This window comes from Danio rerio, chromosome 8 (genome assembly GCF_052040795.2).
Source record: "Danio rerio strain M-AB ecotype USA chromosome 8, GRCz13ab, whole genome shotgun sequence".
NCBI lineage: Eukaryota > Metazoa > Chordata > Actinopteri > Cypriniformes > Danionidae > Danio > Danio rerio.
In genome coordinates this window covers 36,679,490-36,700,400 of record NC_141028.1, presented here as the reverse complement: position 1 = coordinate 36,700,400, position 20,911 = coordinate 36,679,490, and the positions used below count along the sequence as shown (strand labels likewise).

At 36.5% G+C, this 20,911-nt stretch overlaps 2 protein-coding genes across 30 annotated transcripts in view; one reads left to right on the top strand and one right to left on the bottom strand.

Annotated features, from left to right (window-relative positions):
• The window catches only part of LOC141375838 (uncharacterized), a 488,480-nt gene that overhangs the window by 371,254 nt on the left and 96,315 nt on the right, over positions 1 to 20,911 (top strand). For 16 of the 28 annotated variants that reach the window (XR_015944745.1, XR_015944744.1, XR_015944742.1 and 13 more), the window contains one exon: positions 18,977 to 19,027. Coding sequence is in view for 4 of the 28 variants with exons in the window: in XM_087265054.1 (XP_087121180.1) it covers positions 18,977 to 19,027 (51 nt within the window). In the remaining 24 variants the exon portion in view is untranslated. Of the gene's footprint in view, positions 1 to 7,074; positions 8,172 to 13,976; positions 14,034 to 14,174; positions 14,227 to 16,217; positions 16,920 to 18,270; positions 18,322 to 18,976; positions 19,028 to 19,386; positions 19,442 to 20,847; positions 20,903 to 20,911 lie in introns of those variants that run through there. The other 12 variants (XR_015944749.1, XR_015944746.1, XR_015944750.1 and 9 more) reach the window with 7 other exon arrangements.
• LOC141375826 (E3 ubiquitin-protein ligase RBBP6-like) lies at positions 779 to 3,824 on the bottom strand. Of its 2 annotated transcripts, XM_087265001.1 has the most exons (7): positions 3,491 to 3,824; positions 3,201 to 3,297; positions 3,022 to 3,097; positions 2,787 to 2,875; positions 2,650 to 2,710; positions 2,408 to 2,547; positions 779 to 2,312 (listed from the first exon to the last, which is right to left on the bottom strand). In XM_087265001.1, exons 1-7 carry the CDS (start codon positions 3,648 to 3,650, stop codon positions 2,138 to 2,140), a joined length of 798 nt encoding a protein of 265 aa, XP_087121127.1. In that variant the 5' UTR covers positions 3,651 to 3,824; the 3' UTR covers positions 779 to 2,137. The 2 variants fall into 2 exon arrangements, with proteins under 2 accessions (XP_087121127.1, XP_087121128.1); XM_087265002.1 differs by lacking the exon at positions 2,650 to 2,710 and having other exon boundaries at positions 1,019 to 2,312.

Below are 20,911 nucleotides of genomic sequence, written 5' to 3'. Positions count from 1 at the left end.
TTCATTCAAAACGTTATGACAGAACCATATTACTTTACAGTGGCCCATGGATATATATATATATATATATATATATATATATATATATATATATATATATATATATATATATATATATATATATATATATATATATGTGTGTGTGTGTGTGTTGCTTGTTTCTTATTTACCCATGCAGTGACTTTTAGGCATAAATACTATGTAGGCTTGCTAAAGGGTTGCATGAGAAATGTCATCATCGTGAGAGCTTGACTTTTTTTTTGTCGCTGCCTTTAGTTGTGGTGAAATGAGATGCATCATGTCGTTTATCTGTTTGTGCAGTCTGTACCTTCATTTCTGAATCGTGTGGCATCGTACTTGAAGCCAAGTCATTTAGCCCAAGGCATAGTTGTCTTAGAATGAGTAGTTTGCTGATCAAATTCCACATTTTGATGAGGCAAAACACATCTTGGATGTTTTAATTACTATTTTAGGTGAAAAACAAAACAATGAGATTTGTGTAAAATCTAAAGTTAACCAAGTCCAGCCCGCCATCTTGTCCTGCCTCTCAGTTCTCTTAAGCCTTGGGCCGGCTCTGTGAAGTGGCCTCTTTTGGGCTCATCATTGAAGACCGGACGAGCTGCAACATTTCGTTCTGCCAGGTTCTCAGGTGTGATGCCTGCTCATCTGACCTTTGACCTCGGCACTCAACTGCTGCCAGTTTTCTTTCAATGCCATGAGATTTCTGAATTCTACATGCAGGAACCGATGCATTCCTTTTTTTTCCTTTTTTTTTTTTAAACAAAACAGATATGGCAGACACGGCCAAACATTGAAACTTTGGAGGGCATTGAGGGGAAAAAAAAGCACAATATCATCAAGGGGAATAAAAGGTTTGATCAAAGCGTGCGTTTACACACGTTCATTTAAATATGGACAAAACCAACATTGGGTTATTTTTGTTATTAGATTTAAAATGCACGGACCCTATTTGACCCAGTGTTCATATATACATATGTTTTTATGAATGAATATTTTTGCATATAAAAGATAATAAAAGACTGACTAGACAGATTAGATAGTTTAATAGACAGATTGACACGTGTAGTCATTCGTTCCTGTGTATTTGATGACTAGCTTCCAGCAGTATCTGGCTGCAGACTTGCATGCAATCTGAGACACAAAGCACTCAGCGGAGCTAGTGAGGTCACTGTGAGAGGCGGGGTTAGGGGTGCACACTCACTGACAGCCTAGATTTAGCCTGGTTTTAACCAAGCCGTCTATTAGACTTTTAACCCTTATGTATTGTTCATATTGTTCAAGTGGCTGTTTTTGCCCCCAATGACCTCCATTATAACTAAACTTGTTTTAATTGCAAAGCCATGACACCAGATAGTAACTCATTCTTTATTGTTGGTGGTTTCCCTGTTGGGATGAGATAAAATGAGTCATTTTTACTTTTGATGGTCAGTTGGCACCTTTAAACACCCCAAAAAAATGCTTGCTGGGATGGTACCAAGAGGCTGTGCTCACTTCTGGACAGAGGGGGTGTAGACTTGCAGCTAGTGCCGATAAGTGGTGCAGACGCTGAGGCTGTTCTGTACGCGAGTGTTGAGGTTTTGAAACATCAGCTGACAGCGTGTAGGTAGAGAGTAGCAGGTTCTGGGAGTAGATGAGCTTGTCACCGGTGTAGACTTTGACCGACTTGTGAAGTTACTCACAAGACCTCCGCTTATGGGACATTACCATTCAAATGAAACGTTTCCAGCAGAATATGACGCTTCAAAAAACTCCATCGGCACTGGTAACTATGAAAAACACGACTGAGCACTAATAGTGTACTCAACACTTTACACTGACATTTGAAGGATCACCTGACATTAAAGACTGAAGTAAGAACGCTGAAAAAAACCCATCAGATTTTAGCCCAGAAGAGTTTCTCTTTTCCTAAATTAAAGCAAAACTTCATGATATTGTGTTTATGAATTCATTCGTGTGTGTGTGTGTGTGTGTGTGTGTGTGTATGTGTGTGTTGCACTGCTGGAGTGAAGGTTAACCAGTCCACACAGTTCATGCGGCTATAATCTTTATTATCTTTTATTAATAAACTAGGTACAATATTTACACGTCGGCTCCAGGTCTCTTGGATGAAGGTCTCTCAGCGACGTGGTCTCTTCTGGTCGCCGCGCGTCTCTGGTGAAGATGGGGAGCGGGACCGTTTCCCTCCGGCGTCCCGGACCGAAGATGCCGCACCTGCTGAGGACGAGGAGGGCAAAGGCTCGGTCTGGCAGGAGAAGGACGGCCTCTTTCTCTTCTCAGCAGCATAGGCCTCACTGAACAGATCGAGCGCAAACACACACAAGCAGACATCATGTGAGATTTGGACAAACACTAGAACATGCGGCTATGCCAAGTACAGTTTACTCACGCGTCTATGATGGGAATGACGTATCGGCCGCTGCCGTCTATCATGACTCCCTTTCGGTCTGGGTCGTCCACCTCCAACAGGAAGCTGCGGGGAATCCCTGTGCTCTTCCGGATGCGCTTGTGCGGCGCGGAGCGGCTGCCCTGTGAATTGAGGAGTGACAGTCAAACTCTGAGCAAACAATCTGACTGATGAGGACAAGAGCTCAAGTTCACAGCAACCGTGAGCTTGGAAAACCCAGTTACCACATTAGTGGGGCAGTGCCTAATGTGGTGTCCCGGGATCCCAAGCAGCCTCATGGCCTCACTAGTGAACATCAGAACCATGAGAATCAGCTCAGACATCTCTCACAAAGCAAACCTGTCAGTGTCTGAACGCTCACCTGCTGGAGTAGTAGCACAGGCTGGACTGGTACATCACCGCTTTCAGCTTGTCCTCCTCTGACGCCTTTGCCTCAGCCAGATTCTCAGTCTGTTTCACAGGCATTTGCACATTTGAATCTTTTTCACCCTCAACCCTTCAAACAATCTCAAATCTCCCTAAGAAGCTGAGTGCGTGTGCGTATATTGTGTGCTTTACATTGCGTTTTGCTATTGTGCTATTCATTTGTTCAATACCTTCAACAACTGCTCCAGTGAGAGGAGTGAAGGATCAGCTCTAGGTGAAGGTTCACGCCAGCGTCCAGCTTGATGTCTGCAAAACAAAGGAGCTTGTGTGACTAAAACACCAGGGACAGACCAGGAGTCTTCATATAACATCTAACAGAGGACGCGTGTGCTCATTTCACAGCACTTACCCAACAAATCTTCTGTTTGAGGACTTCAGTCCCGCCGCAGGGATCCGTCTGATGATGACCGACGTGTTTTTAGGGATGAGAGCATCATCTGTGTATTCTGACAGCAAAATAAAATCAGAATCAGCACATAATTATGGAGCACGGTATACTTTGAGAGCCATTAGCCTTTTAAAACAGCCAAAACATCCCTACATGTCAGCATCAGCACCACCTTACAGCTTCCAGAAGTGTCTGATGTAACGCATCTAATGTTAGCGTAGAACAGTTGAAGTGTCTTTTCCTCAACTCACCTTCATCAGTCTGGGCGTTGCTGATCTTCAGCTGGCAGAACTTCAGCCTCTTGCTCCTCATGATCTGCCGCTTCAGCTCCCCCGCGCTGATGTTGAGGCCTTCAAACTGGAGCGAGTCGTAGGTGAGTCGACTCTGGAACCTGTAGTGAACACAAGACATACTGAACACAAACACAAAGCACAGCGTAATAAAAAGGGTCAAACCTGAGTGATGGGAACAGCAGGCGATCAATCGACGTATCCAACGATCAATAATATCGATAATCTGGAAAAATTGTCACGGAGGACGCAGAGATCAGATGCCAATCGACACAGCGAGATTCAAACAACACCCACAGGACGGTTGTCATGGATGCTGATGATGAACACGTGACGCATGCGCTGTACAACTTCCGGCAATATTATCATTACTAATATTAATTTTATTGATAGTAGTAGTAAAATCATTGCGATAAGTATAATAAAATAAACAGCAGAACAGTTGGCCATCTCTGAATAATACACAGCGACGTTTCCCTGCACGAACGATTCAGGCCTTCGCCAAGAAGACTCGGGTGAGTCGATGATTCAGGGATTGATTCAACTGTCCGTTCATCCTATTGGCTTCTTTGGCTGAATGAATCGTTCAATGCTTTACTCAAATAAAGCGGCCTCTTGCTGCCACCTATTGGGGGTTTGCTTTTTTGTTTTCAAAAGTACTTTGACACTTTTTTAAAGGCACCTTTAAGTTCATTTTTGCACAAAAGCTCGTCTCTGTGCGTTCCAAATGGTTTGAAATTTCCTTAGCACATGGTTTTCTTGATGCGTTTGAAATTTTCAATGTAAATCCACTCGTACTTGCATTTGATCTTTATTATGCCTTAAAATCAAAACTATACTAAAGGTGTCTTATCCAAATGCAGATTTTCATTCAAAACGTTATGACAGAACCATATTACTTTACAGTGGCCCATGGATATATATATATATATATATATATATATATATATATATATATATATATATATATATGTGTGTGTGTGTGTGTTGCTTGTTTCTTATTTACCCATGCAGTGACTTTTAGGCATAAATACTATGTAGGCTTGCTAAAGGGTTGCATGAGAAATGTCATCATCGTGAGAGCTTGACTTTTTTTTTGTCGCTGCCTTTAGTTGTGGTGAAATGAGATGCATCATGTCGTTTATCTGTTTGTGCAGTCTGTACCTTCATTTCTGAATCGTGTGGCATCGTACTTGAAGCCAAGTCATTTAGCCCAAGGCATAGTTGTCTTAGAATGAGTAGTTTGCTGATCAAATTCCACATTTTGATGAGGCAAAACACATCTTGGATGTTTTAATTACTATTTTAGGTAAAAAACAAAACAATGAGATTTGTGTAAAATCTAAAGTTAACCAAGTCCAGCCCGCCATCTTGTCCTGCCTCTCAGTTCTCTTAAGCCTTGGGCCGGCTCTGTGAAGTGGCCTCTTTTGGGCTCATCATTGAAGACCGGACGAGCTGCAACATTTCGTTCTGCCAGGTTCTGGGAGTAGATGAGCATGTCATCGGTCTAGACTATGGTCAACTTGTGAAGTTACTCATACACCTCCGCTCATGGCATATTACCATTAAAATGAAACTTTTCCAGCAGAATATGACGCTCTAAAAAAAAAACTCCATCGGCACTGGTAACTATGAAAAACACGACTGAGCACTAATGGTACACTCAACAATTTACACTGACATTTGAAGGATCACCTGACATTAAAGACTGACGTAAGAACGCTGGAGGAACATCAAATTTTAACACGGAAGAGTTTTTTTTGTCTCTCTCAAATTAAAGCAATATTTCTTAATCTTGTTGTTTTTTTTTTTTTTTTTACTGTACAGTTGCCCCAGGTGTTTATCAGGTGTGATGCCTGCTCATCTGACCTTTGACCTCGGCACTCAACTGCTGCCAGTTTTCTTTCAATGCCATGAGATTTCTGAATTCTACATGCAGGAACCGATGCATTCCTTTTTTTTCCTTTTTTTTTTTTAAACAAAACAGATATGGCAGACACGGCCAAACATTGAAACTTTGGAGGGCATTGAGGGGAAAAAAAAGCACAATATCATCAAGGGGAATAAAAGGTTTGATCAAAGCGTGCGTTTACACACGTTCATTTAAATATGGACAAAACCAACATTGGGTTATTTTTGTTATTAGATTTAAAATGCACGGACCCTATTTGACCCAGTGTTCATATATACATATGTTTTTATGAATGAATATTTTTGCATATAAAAGATAATAAAAGACTGACTAGACAGATTAGATAGTTTAATAGACAGATTGACACGTGTAGTCATTCGTTCCTGTGTATTTGATGACTAGCTTCCAGCAGTATCTGGCTGCAGACTTGCATGCAATCTGAGACACAAAGCACTCAGCGGAGCTAGTGAGGTCACTGTGAGAGGCGGGGTTAGGGGTGCACACTCACTGACAGCCTAGATTTAGCCTGGTTTTAACCAAGCCGTCTATTAGACTTTTAACCCTTATGTATTGTTCATATTGTTCAAGTGGCTGTTTTTGCCCCCAATGACCTCCATTATAACTAAACTTGTTTTAATTGCAAAGCCATGACACCAGATAGTAACTCATTCTTTATTGTTGGTGGTTTCCCTGTTGGGATGAGATAAAATGAGTCATTTTTACTTTTGATGGTCAGTTGGCACCTTTAAACACCCCAAAAAAATGCTTGCTGGGATGGTACCAAGAGGCTGTGCTCACTTCTGGACAGAGGGGGTGTAGACTTGCAGCTAGTGCCGATAAGTGGTGCAGACGCTGAGGCTGTTCTGTATGCGAGTGTTGAGGTTTTGAAACATCAGCTGACAACGTGTAGGTAGAGAGTAGCAGGTTCTGGGAGTAGATGAGCTTGTCACCGGTGTAGACTTTGACCGACTTGTGAAGTTACTCACAAGACCTCCGCTTATGGGACATTACCATTCAAATGAAACGTTTCCAGCAGAATATGACGCTTTAAAAAACTCCATCGGCACTGGTAACTATGAAAAACACGACTGAGCACTAATAGTGTACTCAACACTTTACACTGACATTTGAAGGATCACCTGACATTAAAGACTGAAGTAAGAACGCTGAAAAAAACCCATCAGATTTTAGCCCAGAAGAGTTTCTCTTTTCCTAAATTAAAGCAAAACTTCATAATATTGTGTTTATGAATTCATTCGTGTGTGTGTGTGTGTGTGTGTGTTGGCATATGTGGTTTATGGAACCAATTTTCAGGTTTACCCACCAGCATTATGAGACCATTTAGTTTATGAGACCATTTTTGGTGGTCTCATAAACTAAAAATTTAAGTGGATATTAAAAATGGTTTAAATGATGATTATTCATTACAATGACCTAAATGATAATTATAAGACTTGTTTCAAAAGTTTACATTGTTATTTGGTTATTATTACACTTGGTGTGCTTTTTATGACCTTTACAAATATGGTCTTGTAAACCATGATGTGTATGTGTGATCTTTGAACAGCGCCTCTGTAGGCGGAACTTGGTACTGCATTTCTATACACACTCGCGCCAAATCTTACACAATTTCGCGCCATACATTCAATCGCGGGAAAACGTCCCTCATGAAGACTGTGGACGTGATAGTCGCGCTTCAAGCAGTGAAACATCAAACAAATAAGTCATTTGTTTTTAATACTTTGTACATTATTTATTATTATATGTACTGTATTATTCCACTTGTTATTCAAAATAGCAAGTTTATTTATATATTTATATCCGGCGCGTACTGTTTTAGACAATAATAATTAGTGACTGGGAACAGAAGATGAGAACAAATAAACGTTAGAAATAGGTGTTTGTAATGGCAGCATCAGACGTAGTTCTTCAAAATGTGTATTTGCTAATAATAGCACGCGCTCGGCCTGTATCTGGCTCGGAAGCGCCGGTGTCGATTTCACCCAGAACCGGGCAGAGCTCACTCCTCCGCGGTAAACAATTCGCCGTCTGATTCCATGAGATGTAACGTTATGATAGATGCACTATGTAACTGTGATTTTTTTTCTACACATACTTTTATGTGAGAAGCAATGACCATTCGAATATGGTATAAATAACATGGTAACAAGGTATATTAAACATAAATATGACGTAGAAACAATTTACTAAACTTGAATTATTAAGCATGATTGAACAAAATGTTTGAATTTAGTAATGTAAATGTGTGGTTTTATTTTTTCTAATGTTTTTTTGTGATAAACTTGTGTTCAGTTAAACTGTACATTTGAATAAATGAACTTTTATTATGAAAAGAGGTTAACTTACCCAAGTTAAATAACTTTATTTGATCAAATTGTCAAAATAGTGCACTACTAACTTATATTTTGTTAAATGGTTTAAAATGTGATAACTGTATTATGAAATTTGATAACTATATTACTATTTTCTGTTTTGGTCTTCTTTAGAGAATTTTACACTACGTCACATATATTAATACTGCTTTGCATATGTGGTATTGTATTGATATTATAAACTGTGAAGTTTAACCTTATATAATATTTTAACAGTGAATGAATGGTGGTAAGAGTCAAAGCAGAGGATTAAATCCTTTGAAAGATGCTGCTCATCATGTGAGGTTGGGGAAGGATAAAGACATGCTTACGTGGAGGTACATCAGTGACATCAAAGGTACCAAAGTTTTGTACATGTTTTTTCTTACTGCAGGTAGTCCCCAGTTATTGTTTCATTATAAGCATAGTGTATAAAATGTTAAGATGCAAAAAGGAGTTTAATTTAACACAAAAAAATTAAGTCATGAATGATGATTTGATGACAAGACATTATAAATGTCAACAAATAACATTTAAATAATAATAATAATGAAAAGAAATGTCCTAATTGAAAACCACACTTTAAAATGTTAATGTTTAATTTAAGAGTCTAAAAAATGCTAATATTAATGATTTCCATATTAGTGAAAAGTTAAAACTATTAAAGATTGTACACTATCCAGGGCCTGATTAACCAATGGTTAATAACACACATTGATGGAATAAGCCATTTACACAAATTTTGTCAGACAAGTGATGTCTGACCGACAGAGACAACATAACTAAATAGCGCCAGTGGTGTAGCTTGTAATGCACAGCAACATGTTTTGACGCGATTGATCATCAACTCGAGTTCTAATATACCGTCTGCTGAACTTATTCTTATTTTTTTTCTCCCCATTGGATATCAGATGGGAAATACATTTATTTTTAGGAAACATTTAAAAAAAAATTAAAATAATGCAAATGTTAAATAAAGTCACAAGTGCCTCGCGTGTTTTGATGATGTTTATCTTATTTCTCTAAATAGGTATTTTAAATATATAATAAAGTTATTTTCAAATGTTAGCAACATCTTAATAGAATTCATTTGTATTTATTTATTTGTGACGTTAGTCACTAGGGGTGTAACGGATCACTGTTGATCCGTGATCGATACTGTAGGGTCCAGCCAGTTGGTCCAATGACGGTATCCAATGGTGGATGAAGGTTCACTGCATGTTCGGTCTTTCCAGTGCACAATGTTGATTTATATTAAACTTAACTCATATCTGACTCCAATTTTAGTATGAGATGGTTTAGAATATTAATATATTTATCCTCGTTTTATCTGACTCCAATTATAAAACATTGAGAAGATTATTTTGTTTCCTTTCACATTATTTTAGATTAAGATTGAATATTCTTTTGATTTGTTATTATACCTTATTCTCATTTACTCAGATTCCGATAGCATCTCGAGTCTTGCACCGGCCGGGTATACAATCTCTTAATACAAGCTTGTCAGTCTTGGTCATTAAACAGAGGCGATTAACCACTCTCCTAAAAAGGCAGAACCCTACTTACTCAATTTAGGAGATTTTTATGTGGTCCCCATAAATCTGTTATCTACTTAATCAAGACAAAGTATTTTAATAATAATCGCACAGGATTGTAAATTTGTAGATGAAGGCCTAAATATCCACATTTAAAGTAGTTTCAACAATATTTTGTTGTTCTAAATAGAAAACCCATAGTTGGCCTTTTGCAGTCTACGTATACATGAAATAATGCCAATTTGCTAGTCGGATCTCTAACAACATTGTTTAGCGTGCCACGCTGCTCCGTCTAACATGTTTTAGTCCGTTACTAACCTGTACAGTGGCTTGTAGTGCTATGGACAACAACATTTATCAGTGATAATAACACGAGGTTTGAATAGTTCAAAACATAACAATTTATTAGTCAGGTAAATGTATTATGCCAATTCAATCAGTCAATTCATAAACGATCAATACAAAACACCAAATTATCAAAGATAAATCCAAGATTAAAAGATGCATTCCTGACTTTTTACATAACGTGTAAATTTTACATAACGTGGAGCCTAAGCTCCATGTTATGGGCTGATCTGGGTAGGCAGAATCGCCCTGAGCTTTTCTTAGGCCTTACCTTAAATAATCCAAGAATTCCCTCAAGGAAGGGGGTGTGAATGTATAACAAAAGGCATTCACACTTAGTGTCACACCCCTCACAGTGGTTCAAAAGATGCCTGAAGTTATATATTTATTGTTCTGATTATGTCTATTTCTGAGAGAATGAGACCATTGTACCAATCGCACTGAGACATTTCAAATGATATCAAACATGATAGTTAAAGTCAGTTTGGTTAATTCTAGAACATTCAAACATTGAAATGACCATATGTGTGAGTTAGGGGGATGAAGCAGACTCAGATGCAAATGCAGCAGGAACTGGTTTTTCCCGCATTCCCCTTGCTGAGTTGTGAAGTTACCAGTCTCTGTTTTCAGCTCATGTTTTGAATTGTCAAAGGCATCAGAATATTTGCAATATTTCAATTCTTACAATACGGATCACAACCCACGGTTCGGAATGCACGTGACCCGTAGATTAATAACTTTTTTTGAACTTGTAGGTTAATCCAACATTTATAACAATCGCAGAGAGATCGCCTCCCGTGTCATTCAAATTGCATGAATGAAAGCATTTTGGCTTCCCTGTAAAATATAATGATGACGTTGTGGGACCTACATAAATGCTTTTGGCTATTAAGGTGTTTTTTTGTCACTGTTTGTTTAGCCTGCATTAATGCATTCATTATGGTAAGAATAAAATCACTGTTTAATGAAACAAGATGCTGGTGAAAGCAACTACATTGTGTAACCAACAGATGGCGACAAACAAACATCAAAACTATGTAATTGAATAGGTTTTCAAATATAATACACCTACAGTATAATGAAACATGAAGTTTTATGTGTGAATTGTTGAATCATTAATTGAAGATAAATATATGTTGTGCAAGATTTCTATACATTTTGCATTATCAGCAACAGTAGCAAAGATCATATTTCATATTGAATACTTTTTTTTAGCTGGTTATTTCCTGATTTTTATTTTTTATTAAAATTACAGGTTCTATTTTCTGTTTGTTAAAAGCAATGTTTTATGCAGTAACATTTTTGTATAAATGGAAAGCAAATTGTCTCCTCCCTTTTTTGCTGATCCAAAAAATGGTCCGATCCATAACTCAAAAAACGTAGAGTGATCCGAACTGCAGATTTTGGATCCGTTACACCACTATTAGTCGCCCTTTCCCAAACCCTGGTTAGCCTGTCGATTATCATTTGCCACAACTAGCGCTACTTCACCCATATTCTCCTACCTCATGGCTCTGTTGAAGAGCATTTAATAGGTTGCACATGTCTTAATAAAGGTTGCCTCCCTCTCTTTAAAAACATTTTTTTTAGAAACTAGGCATTTCCTCTTAGCAAATAGTCAATATCATATATTAGGGGTGTAACGATACACTCAGCTCACGATACGATGTGTATCACGATATAGTGTTCACGATTCGATATGTATCACGATATTTGGAATAAAAATTGAAAATTTAACTGAAATGCAAATTTTACCAAGTAAACTATTTTTTATGTATTTCTTTTGTTTCAACTTGTTAAACTGAACCTTCTTTTAGAAAATATATTAAACAGGCCTGTCTCTGGAAAATAAAACAATTTAAAAACTTCTTAAAAAATATTATTGAAATGACAGAGACAAAATTAAGGAACAATTTAAGTAAAGGTGCAAAAAAATAAGCTTTCTATTCAATTGAATTTAACAGTGAGAGCTTAAGGCTTTGCTTGGTCACTTGCGTTTTTTGTGTGTGCAAAAAAAAATCTACATTTCCAGGTAATCAGCAGTTCTATAAGATAATCCTGAACTTATGTGTATCTGTCTGAGAGGCTATCAAGTGTATCATGTTGACGTGCATTTTTGTGTACCTCTGTACTCAAATGTAGCTTTAAAGGGTTAGCTCGTCGTAATCATAACTCTAAAATCGATATGATTGTTTAAATAATGTGTACGTTTTCGGTTTCATTTACACTGCTAAGTGCTGTTCAAACTTCCCACGCTGCTCCTGAAAGATCACTCTGTTCCACAAACTGAATGTTGTTTACTACTTTATTAGTCACAACCTGCAGGTTCTGTTCACTGAAGCAGACGCGCGCGTATGGCAAGCCGTTTTAGCATTTAAACCTTTGTTCTGACTATCCATAAATATATGTAATTCATATTTAATTAAATTCATTTAGAGATATCTCTAATTATATTTTGACTAGTCGAATTATAATTATGACTAGTCAAAATATAATTAAAGATATCTCTAAATATATTTATGGATAGTCAGATCAAAGGTTTAAATGTTAAAACGGCTTGCCATACGCACGCGTCTATCATAGTCCGCCCTTTGTAGTAACAGCTCACGGTCAGCTCATGTCATGTGTGATTTTGCGGCCGCCAATACATCATATGAAGACAGAATGATATTTTAGGGTGAATTGTACCTTATAAATACAGTATGTGACTCTTTCAACACCATTAGGAGGTATCCCTGTCGCTGTGCAAAGTATGTAAATCACTGTGAAGACTTTAAAACTTAGGATGTGTGACCCAGTATGCGTGTCAAAAAGCGGACGAGTCTAAAGCAATTACTGTACAACCGAAATGTTGCCAGACGTCTGATTTTGAGAGGATGGGCCATCCTCTATTTCAACTCCACTCATCTTGGTTTGCTAACATTACTGCTGCTGCAATCTGAACTCACGTGCGACAGCAGGTGGAACGTAGCTCACGTGCAAACAGCTCAACTAATAAGAGAAAACGGACGTCATATCGTAATCATATCGTCATAACGCCACGATGCATATCGAGACATTTTTGCATCGCAATAAATCGTACAACGATAAATCGTTACACCCCTATCATATATTATTATTATCATTGTATTTAAATTGTCAGAAAATGTCACCATGTATAAAAAGCATGCAGATTTTTTCCTTTCCTTCTTTACTTTTTTTAACTAAACAGCATGCTTTAATTGGTGAAGTGCTTGTAAGTTTTGAAATAACCTGCACTGAATTGAGCGGACTGTAGTGTAGTATTTGCCGTAGATCAAAATGAGTGAACAAGTGGATTTGGCAATCACAAGAGAAAAAGAGGAGAGGGTGCATCTTTATTGAGGCATGTTTCATGTATTCACTCCTTCAAACAGACCCATGATGAGGAGAATGAGAGTATAGAAGACGTTATGGTAATGTTATGTGCAAGCTAGCATTAACCAGGTGGAGGATGCTAATGGCAGTGCAGACTGGATTCATCGTGTGTCTGAGGGCGTACTCGCACTGTACAGTTGCCATGAACCAGGCTGAAGCATGCTTTTCCCCCCTTCCGTCTCCCCCTACGGCCTGCACTCACATTGCATTCGTGCCTGGGCAGTCTTATGTCAACGAACGTGCTGTTCAGTAAGCGCTCTCGCAAAGCACAGTGGAGAATAGTAATAAATACCTTTTAAAATATATATTTTAGTACTGCTTCAGTTAACTTGAACAAGTGTACTTATACCATCAATTTTCATTTTCATAAGAAAATTTTCATTTTCTTAAAAAATAAGTTAAATCTTTGTAGACTATATATATATATATATATATATATATATATATATATATATATATATATATATATATATATATATAATTTATTTAAAAAATGTGGGCAATATATTATAGATTTGTTTTGAAAAAAATGTATTCTATTCTTATTTTTTTTAATACAGACCTCTTGAGTTCTTAATCCGGGCCTGACACTATCAAATAGTAAAGTATTAGATAATTGTTTTGGGCCAGTTTCCTGTACAGTGTACTTTTTGTGCACTATTAAACCAACATAATGAATTTTTTCAATGATTTAGTTTCTTCTGTATCAGTTTTCACTGTCCAGAAAAGTTTGTGATGCATACTCTGTGGAGTCAGTGTTCATGTGTTGACAGAACTGTTTTTATTTGGCAGAGTTACAGTTTTAATCTTGTATAAAAAAAAGTACCTTGTGTTTAATTTTAAAACATTGTTCTGCACGATATCACAACATACAATTGTAATTTTAGAGTGTGTCATGTGGAGGAGTTGACCTTCTCTCCTGTAACAAACATGAAAAAGCAAAGGTAGGGTATATTGGATTTTATTTTAAAAATTGGCATATTTTGAACCGTATGTAGTATTAAATATAATGTTTAATAATGTCTGTTTAGCACACACTTGAGTTGTTTTAGCTTTATTTTCTGTGTTTTGATTATGTTTTTCAGTCTCCTCATGAGCCATTATCTTTGAATTCTGAACAGAGTGAGCTTCAAAGAGGTTTGTCTATATAATTGTCTTTTAAATGTTGATCTGAAGAGATATTTTCTTATTGTTCCTGTATCTGTGCAGTTATTTTTATATAATAATACATTTAATATGGGTGTAGCGATACATTATTATATTGAGAATCGCAATATAACAATTCAAAGTTTTTTCTTTAGATTAGCCTCTATTCACACGGTGAGTATTATGTGTAACAGGGCTCGAAATTGCGACCATTTTGGTCGCATATGCGCCCGAAAATTAATCGATGCGACCTCATAATATATTTGGGCGCATTAGTGCGACCTGTTTTGATTTTTTTTTTAAAACGTGCTGAATCGCTCTTCCCTGCCGCTATATTGGTTCATATTAGCTGTCAATCACTCAAGGCTATCCACTGTTAGATGACAGGGAGGGAGCTTTTATGTCCACGGGAAATGCAAACGGCTAAAGTGTGAAAACGTAAAGCACACAGGTTTGCAAAGTGCAAACCCCACCTAAAGTTGAGGCGCAGATGAGAGCGATCATGACACGTGGTGAATATTGATCCGCCAGCTGAGATCAATCGAGTACGTGCTTTTCGGAGAAGGTGGTCGAATCTCCATGCGTTGCATTCACTGCGTGTTCAGCGCAAATGTCCGCTAAAAGTCAAATCTAATACTGTATCATCGCCAAAGAAGCTCGCCTTTACTAAGTTTACACTGAAACTGCGTCTCATAACAAACAGCGGTATTGCGCCGGTGCTCAACCTGCTCATAAATTGGGTCGGCTGACTCGCCTGCTTTTCCACAAACACAGAAAAATGAAGATCAGCTCAGACTGAACATTTAAATTGACACAAACTGAAACCAAAACTTTTAAATAGTGATAGAAGTGAGACTTTATTTACTTTCTTTTGCCTATTCTTTCATGAGATGTATATATTTTTTTTATTTAGTTACTGATGACTGTTTTGCAGCTTTCAGCCTTGAATTTAATATTTTATTATAATCTTTTGTTTGTTTTGCAGCTGAAATATTATTTATTAAACTGACATGCATATATATGCTGTTTAGCAGTACAAAATAAATATTTCTTACTGCAATGCTTCATTTTTGTTTGATGCAAACTATACATTTATTTTTCAGAAAGTAACAGACTTTTTATAGCAGATAACTTGCATTCAAGCACATTCAAGGCAGCATGATAATGACAAATGTAATTCATTGTTACTATTATTGTCATTTTCATCATCATTAATATTCTAGAATTTTAATACATACACATTTTGGAATTATTGCACACAAATATCAATGTCATCTCTAAATTTTTTGTGGTGCTCCTAAATTTTTTCTGGTGCTCCTAAATTTTTGAAGTTGGGAGCACCGGTGCTACCAAGTAAAAAAGTTAATTTCGAGCCCTGTGTAAGATTAAACGTTTACACAGTTGCAGTATAAACTACTGTTGTTAAATGATGAAAATAATGCAAGTTGAAATCTGATGATGACAAATGCCTGGTTATACCAGTGAAAATGATCTATTTGCATGTGGACCATAAGAGAGTGCAAGCATACATCTAACACTCATCTTCAGAATTTTGAATTTGTATTCTGATGTCATCTCTGTCCTGTGCATTAAAGACCAATTTAAAGTTTAACATGCCAGATCTATGCAAAATTGAGCATTTTAACCATTACTAGGCCTACATATTATAATAATATTGTTTTTTACCACATTTGAGAAATAACAAATATTACTAATATTTAAAGCTTTTTTTTTATAGCTTACAATATTGAGATATCAAGAGAAACAATGTCAAGTTTGCTGACCTATCAATAGGCTATTGTTTTAATATCTGTGTGTTTGCTCATGGTTTATGAGGACCAAGTATGTCTACTGAATGTGACTTAGCAGTAGGCTATTGTTTTGTTAAATCTGTTTATTCATGGTTTATGAGGACATGGTTTGTTATGCGAGACTTAAAGCTTTTAATGTTTTCTTCATCTTTCTTTGCTTCTCTCTTTCAGCGCCTCCATGAGCCTGTGGCTTTAACCAACACAAACAGAGCTGTCTTCTACAGAGGTTTGTTAATTATTTTGTCATGCTAATTTGACACTCCTTAAAGGGATAGTTCATCCAAAAAGTGCAATTGTCTCATTATTTGATCCCCCTTTACTTGTCTCAAACCATTATTGGGATATTTCTTCTGTTAAAGACAAAAGAAGATACTTAGAAAAAATATGGAAACCTGTAACCATAGACTTCCATATTATTTGTGTTTTCTGTTGTGGAAGTCAATGATTGCAGGTTTTCTTCTTCCATCAAAATATCTTGTTTTTGTTGTTTAACAGAAGTAATAAACCCTTAAAGGTTTGGAACACTTGAGGGTAAATTAATAGTGAGTAAATATAAATTTTTGTGTGAATCATCCCTTTAAGTGCTAAAATGACAGTTTCATATTTCTACTACATTCAACGTAGCAGTCCTGTGTGTTTAGTCATGGTTTATGAGGACCAAGTATGTCTATTTTATGTGAGTTAGCAGCAAGCTATTGTTATATCAAATATGTGTGTTTACTCATAGTTTATGAGGACATGATTGGTTATGGAAGACTTGAAGCTTTCAGTAAGTGAATGTCATGTTTTCTTCATCTTTCTTTGCTTCTCTCTTTCGGTACCTCCATGAGCCCGTCGCTTGGACAAACACAAACAGAGTTGTTTTCTACAGAGGTTTGTTAATTCTTTTGTCAAGCTATTTTGACACTCCTTAAAGGCATAGTTCACCCAAAAATGAACATTTACTCACTATTAATTTACCCTCAAGTGTTTCAAACCTTTATGGGTTTCTTTTTTTCTGTTTAATAAAACAAATGAGATACTTTGAAAAAAGATGGAAACATGTATCCATTGACTTACATAATAGAAAACACAAATAATATGAAAGTCAATGGTTACAGGTTTCCATCGTTTTTCAAAGTATCTTCTTTTGTGTTTAACAGAAAAAAGAAACCCTTAAAGGTTTGGAACACTTGAGGGTAAATTAATAGTGAGTAAATGTTAATTTTTGTGTGAATCATCCCTTTAAGTGCTAAAATGACAGTTACATATTTCTGCTAAATGCAGTGTAGCAGTCCTGTGTGATTAGTCATGGTTTATGAGGACCAAGTATGTCTATTAGATGTGACTTAGCAGTAGGATATTGTTTTAATAAATCTGTGTGTTTACTCATGGTTTATGAGGACACAGTATGTGTAGGTTTACATGGTGCTAGCAGTAGACTATTATAACATGTGTTTCTTCATGGTTTATGAGGGCATTTTTTGTTATGCGAGACTTCAAACAGTTAGTAAACAAATGTTACATTTTCTTTATCTTTGTTTCTCTCTTTCAGTACCTCTATGAGCTCGTCACTTTGAGAGGTTTGTTAATTATTTTGTCAAACTATTTTGACACTTTTTAAAAGGATAGTTCTCCCAAAAAGTACAATTGTGTCATCATTTGCTCACCCTTTAATTGTCTCAAACCTTTTTGGGGTTATTTATTCTGTTAAAGACAAAAGAAAATACTTACAAATAATATGGGAGTGAATGATTACAGGTTTCCATCTTTTCTTGTTTTCTACCATGAAAGTCAATGATTGCAGATTTTCTTCCACCAAATGTCTTGTTTTTGTTTTTTATCAGAAGAAATAAACACGTAAAGGTTTGGAACCCTTGAGGGTAAATTGTTAGTGAGTAAATGTTCGTTTTTGGGTGAATCATCCCTTTAAGTGCTAAAATAACAGTTTCATATTTCTGCTAAATGCAGTGTAGCAGTCCTGTGTGTTTTGTCATGGTTTATGAGGACCAAGTATGTCTATTGGATGTGACTTAGCAGTAGGATATTGTTTTAATAAATCTGTGTGTTTACTCATGGTTTATGAGGACACTGTATGTAGAATGCAATGTTAGCAGTAGACTATTGTTTTATAACGTGTGTGTTTCTTCATGGTTTATGAGGACATGATTGGTTAAACAAGACTTAAAGCTTTCAGTAAGCGAATCTCATGTTTTCTTCATCTTTCTTTACTTTTCTTTTTCAGCACCTCCATAAGCCAGTCGCTTTGACAAACACAGAGTTGTCTTCTACAGAGGTTTGTTAATTCTTTTGTCAAGCTATTTTGATACTTCTTGAAAGGATAGTTTTACCCAAAAATGAACATTTACTCACTATTAGTTTACCCTCAAGTGTTCCAAACCTTTATGGGTTTCTTTTTTCTGTTTAACAAAACAAATAAGATACTTTGAAATAAGATAGAAACCTGTAACCATTGACTTCCATAGTAGTAAAAAACAAGTAATATAAAAGTCAATGGTTACAGGTTTCCATCGTTTTTCAAAGTATGTTTTGTTTTTAACAAAAGAAATAAACCCTTAAAGGTTTGGAACACTCGAGGGTAAATTAATAGTGAGTAAATGTTAATTTTTAGGTGAACCATCCCTTTAAGTGCTAAAATGACAGTTTCCTATTTCTGCTAAATGCAGGTTAGCAGTCCTGTGTGTTTAGTCATGGTTTATGAGGACCAAGTATGTCTATTAGATGTGACTTAGCAGTAGACTATTGTTTTATTAAATCTGTGTGTTTCTTCATGGTTCATAAGGACACAGTATGTGTAGGTTGACATAGTGCTAGCAGTAGACAATTATAACGTGTGTTTCTTCGTAATTTGTAAGGGCATGATTTGTTATGCGTGACTTAAAGTAATTTAACAATGTTAAAAAAATCTTATCTTTGCTTCTCTTTTTCAGTACCTCCCTGAGCCCGTCACTTTGACCAACACAGAGTTGTTTTCTACAGAGGTTTGTTTATTCTTTTGTCATGTTATTTTGACACTCCTTAAAGGGATAGTTCACCCAACAGTACAATTGTGTCCTCATTTGCCTACCCTTTACTTGTTTCTTTATTTGTTCTGTTAAAGACAAAACAAAATACTTTTAAAAAGATGTAAACCTGTAATTCATAGTAAGTAAATGTTCATTTTTGGGTGAACCATCCCTTTAAGTGCTAAAATGACAGTTTCTTAATTAGACTAAATGCAGTGTAGCAATCCTGTGTGTTTAGTCATGGTTTATGAGGACACTATTGGTTTTGTGAGACTTAAAGCTTTCAGTAAGCGAATGTCATGTTTCCTTCATCTTTCTTTGCTTCTCTCTTTCAGTACCTCCATGACCCAGTCACTTTGTCAAACACAAACAAAGCTGTCTTCTACAGAGGTTAGTTAATTCTTTTGTAATGCTATTTTGACACTCCTTAAAGGGATAGTTCACCCAAACAGTACAATTGTGTCATCATTTGCTCACCCTTTACTTGTTTTAAATCTTTATGGGTTTATTTTTTCTGTTGAACACAAAAGAAGATACTTTGAAAAAAGATGGAAACTTGTAACCATTGACTTCCATATTATTTGTGTTTTCTATTATGGAAGTCATTAGCCCCTTTCACACAGTGATACCGGTAAATATCTGGAAAATTTCCGGAAAGACTTTACCGGTATATTCAAAAAAGCGCTGTTCACACAGGCGAGGACGTTACGGAAATTTTCCGGAAAAGAGCATTCACACATCCATTCCAAAATACCGGTAAATTCTGACAACATTCACCACAAATGAGCTTTAAACGGCTGCGCTTGTATTTGTAAACATTTGACTAAATTACAAACTCTGTGGATGATCAATATTGTGAACAACTTTCGCAGGATCACTTTCGCATGTCGAGATGTTCATGATATGTGCATGTGCAAAGCTTGAAGGTAAACAAACAACGGCTTATCATAAGCATCTCATCGATGATTATTTACACAGTTATCATTAAGAAGAACATATAAACGTGATCTGACTAACTTCTAGCAGCTAAATGTGTCTGGAAAAATATTCAAAGGCTTTTATCCTCACAAACCGCGCGGACGTAAATGCGTCTGACTGTTGTGATTGGCTAAAGCAGACGTCTCACGTCAGCACGTTCTAGACGTGCACGCGCTTATTACGGGAATCTTCCTTTTGCATTCACACAGCGCAGCATTCCGGCACATTGCCGGTAATGTTACAACTTCTCTTTCCGGAAAATAGCCAGAACGAATTTACCGGTATTTTCAAAAAGGACCTGTTCACACATACAACCTTTCCGGAAAATTGCCGGCAATTTTCCGGAAAGGTCTGTATGTGTGAAAGGGGCTATTGATTGCAGGTTTTCTTCTTCCATCATAATATCTTGTTTTTGTTGTTTATCAGAAGAAATAAGCACATAAAAGTTTGGAACACTTGAGGGTAAATTCATAGTGAGTAAATGTTCATTTTTGAGTGAACCATCCCTTTAAATGCTAAAATTACAGTTTCCTTTTTCAGCTAAATGCAATGTAGCGGTCCTGTGTGTTTAGTCATGGTTTATGAAGACACAGTATGTCTATTTAATGTGACTTAGCAGTAGGATGTTGTTTTATGGAAACTGCGTGTTTCTTCATGGTTTATGAGGACACAGTATGTGTAGTTTTACATGGTGCTAGCAGTAGACTATTATAACGTGTGTTTCTTCATGGTTTATGAGGGCATGGTTTGTTGTGCAAAACTTAAAACAGTAAGTAAACGAATGGTAAATTTTCTTTATCTTTGCTTCTCTCTTTCAGTACCTTCATGAGTCCGTCACTTTGACAAACACAAACAGAGTTGTCTTCTACAGAGGTTTGTTAA

Bases quoted from the DNA above. Each gene is read 5' to 3' on its own strand.
- LOC141375826 (XM_087265001.1), bottom strand. From the start codon at position 3,650: ATGTCTTGTGTTCACTACAGGTTCCAGAGTCGACTCACCTACGACTCG. The intron at 2,876-3,021 runs GTATTGAACAAA...CCTGTGAAACAG, and splicing joins CACTGGAGCAGTTGTTGAAG to ACTGAGAATCTGGCTGAGGC. The intron at 2,313-2,407 runs GTGAGTAAACTG...CGATCTGTTCAG, and splicing joins GTCATTCCCATCATAGACGC to TGAGGCCTATGCTGCTGAGA.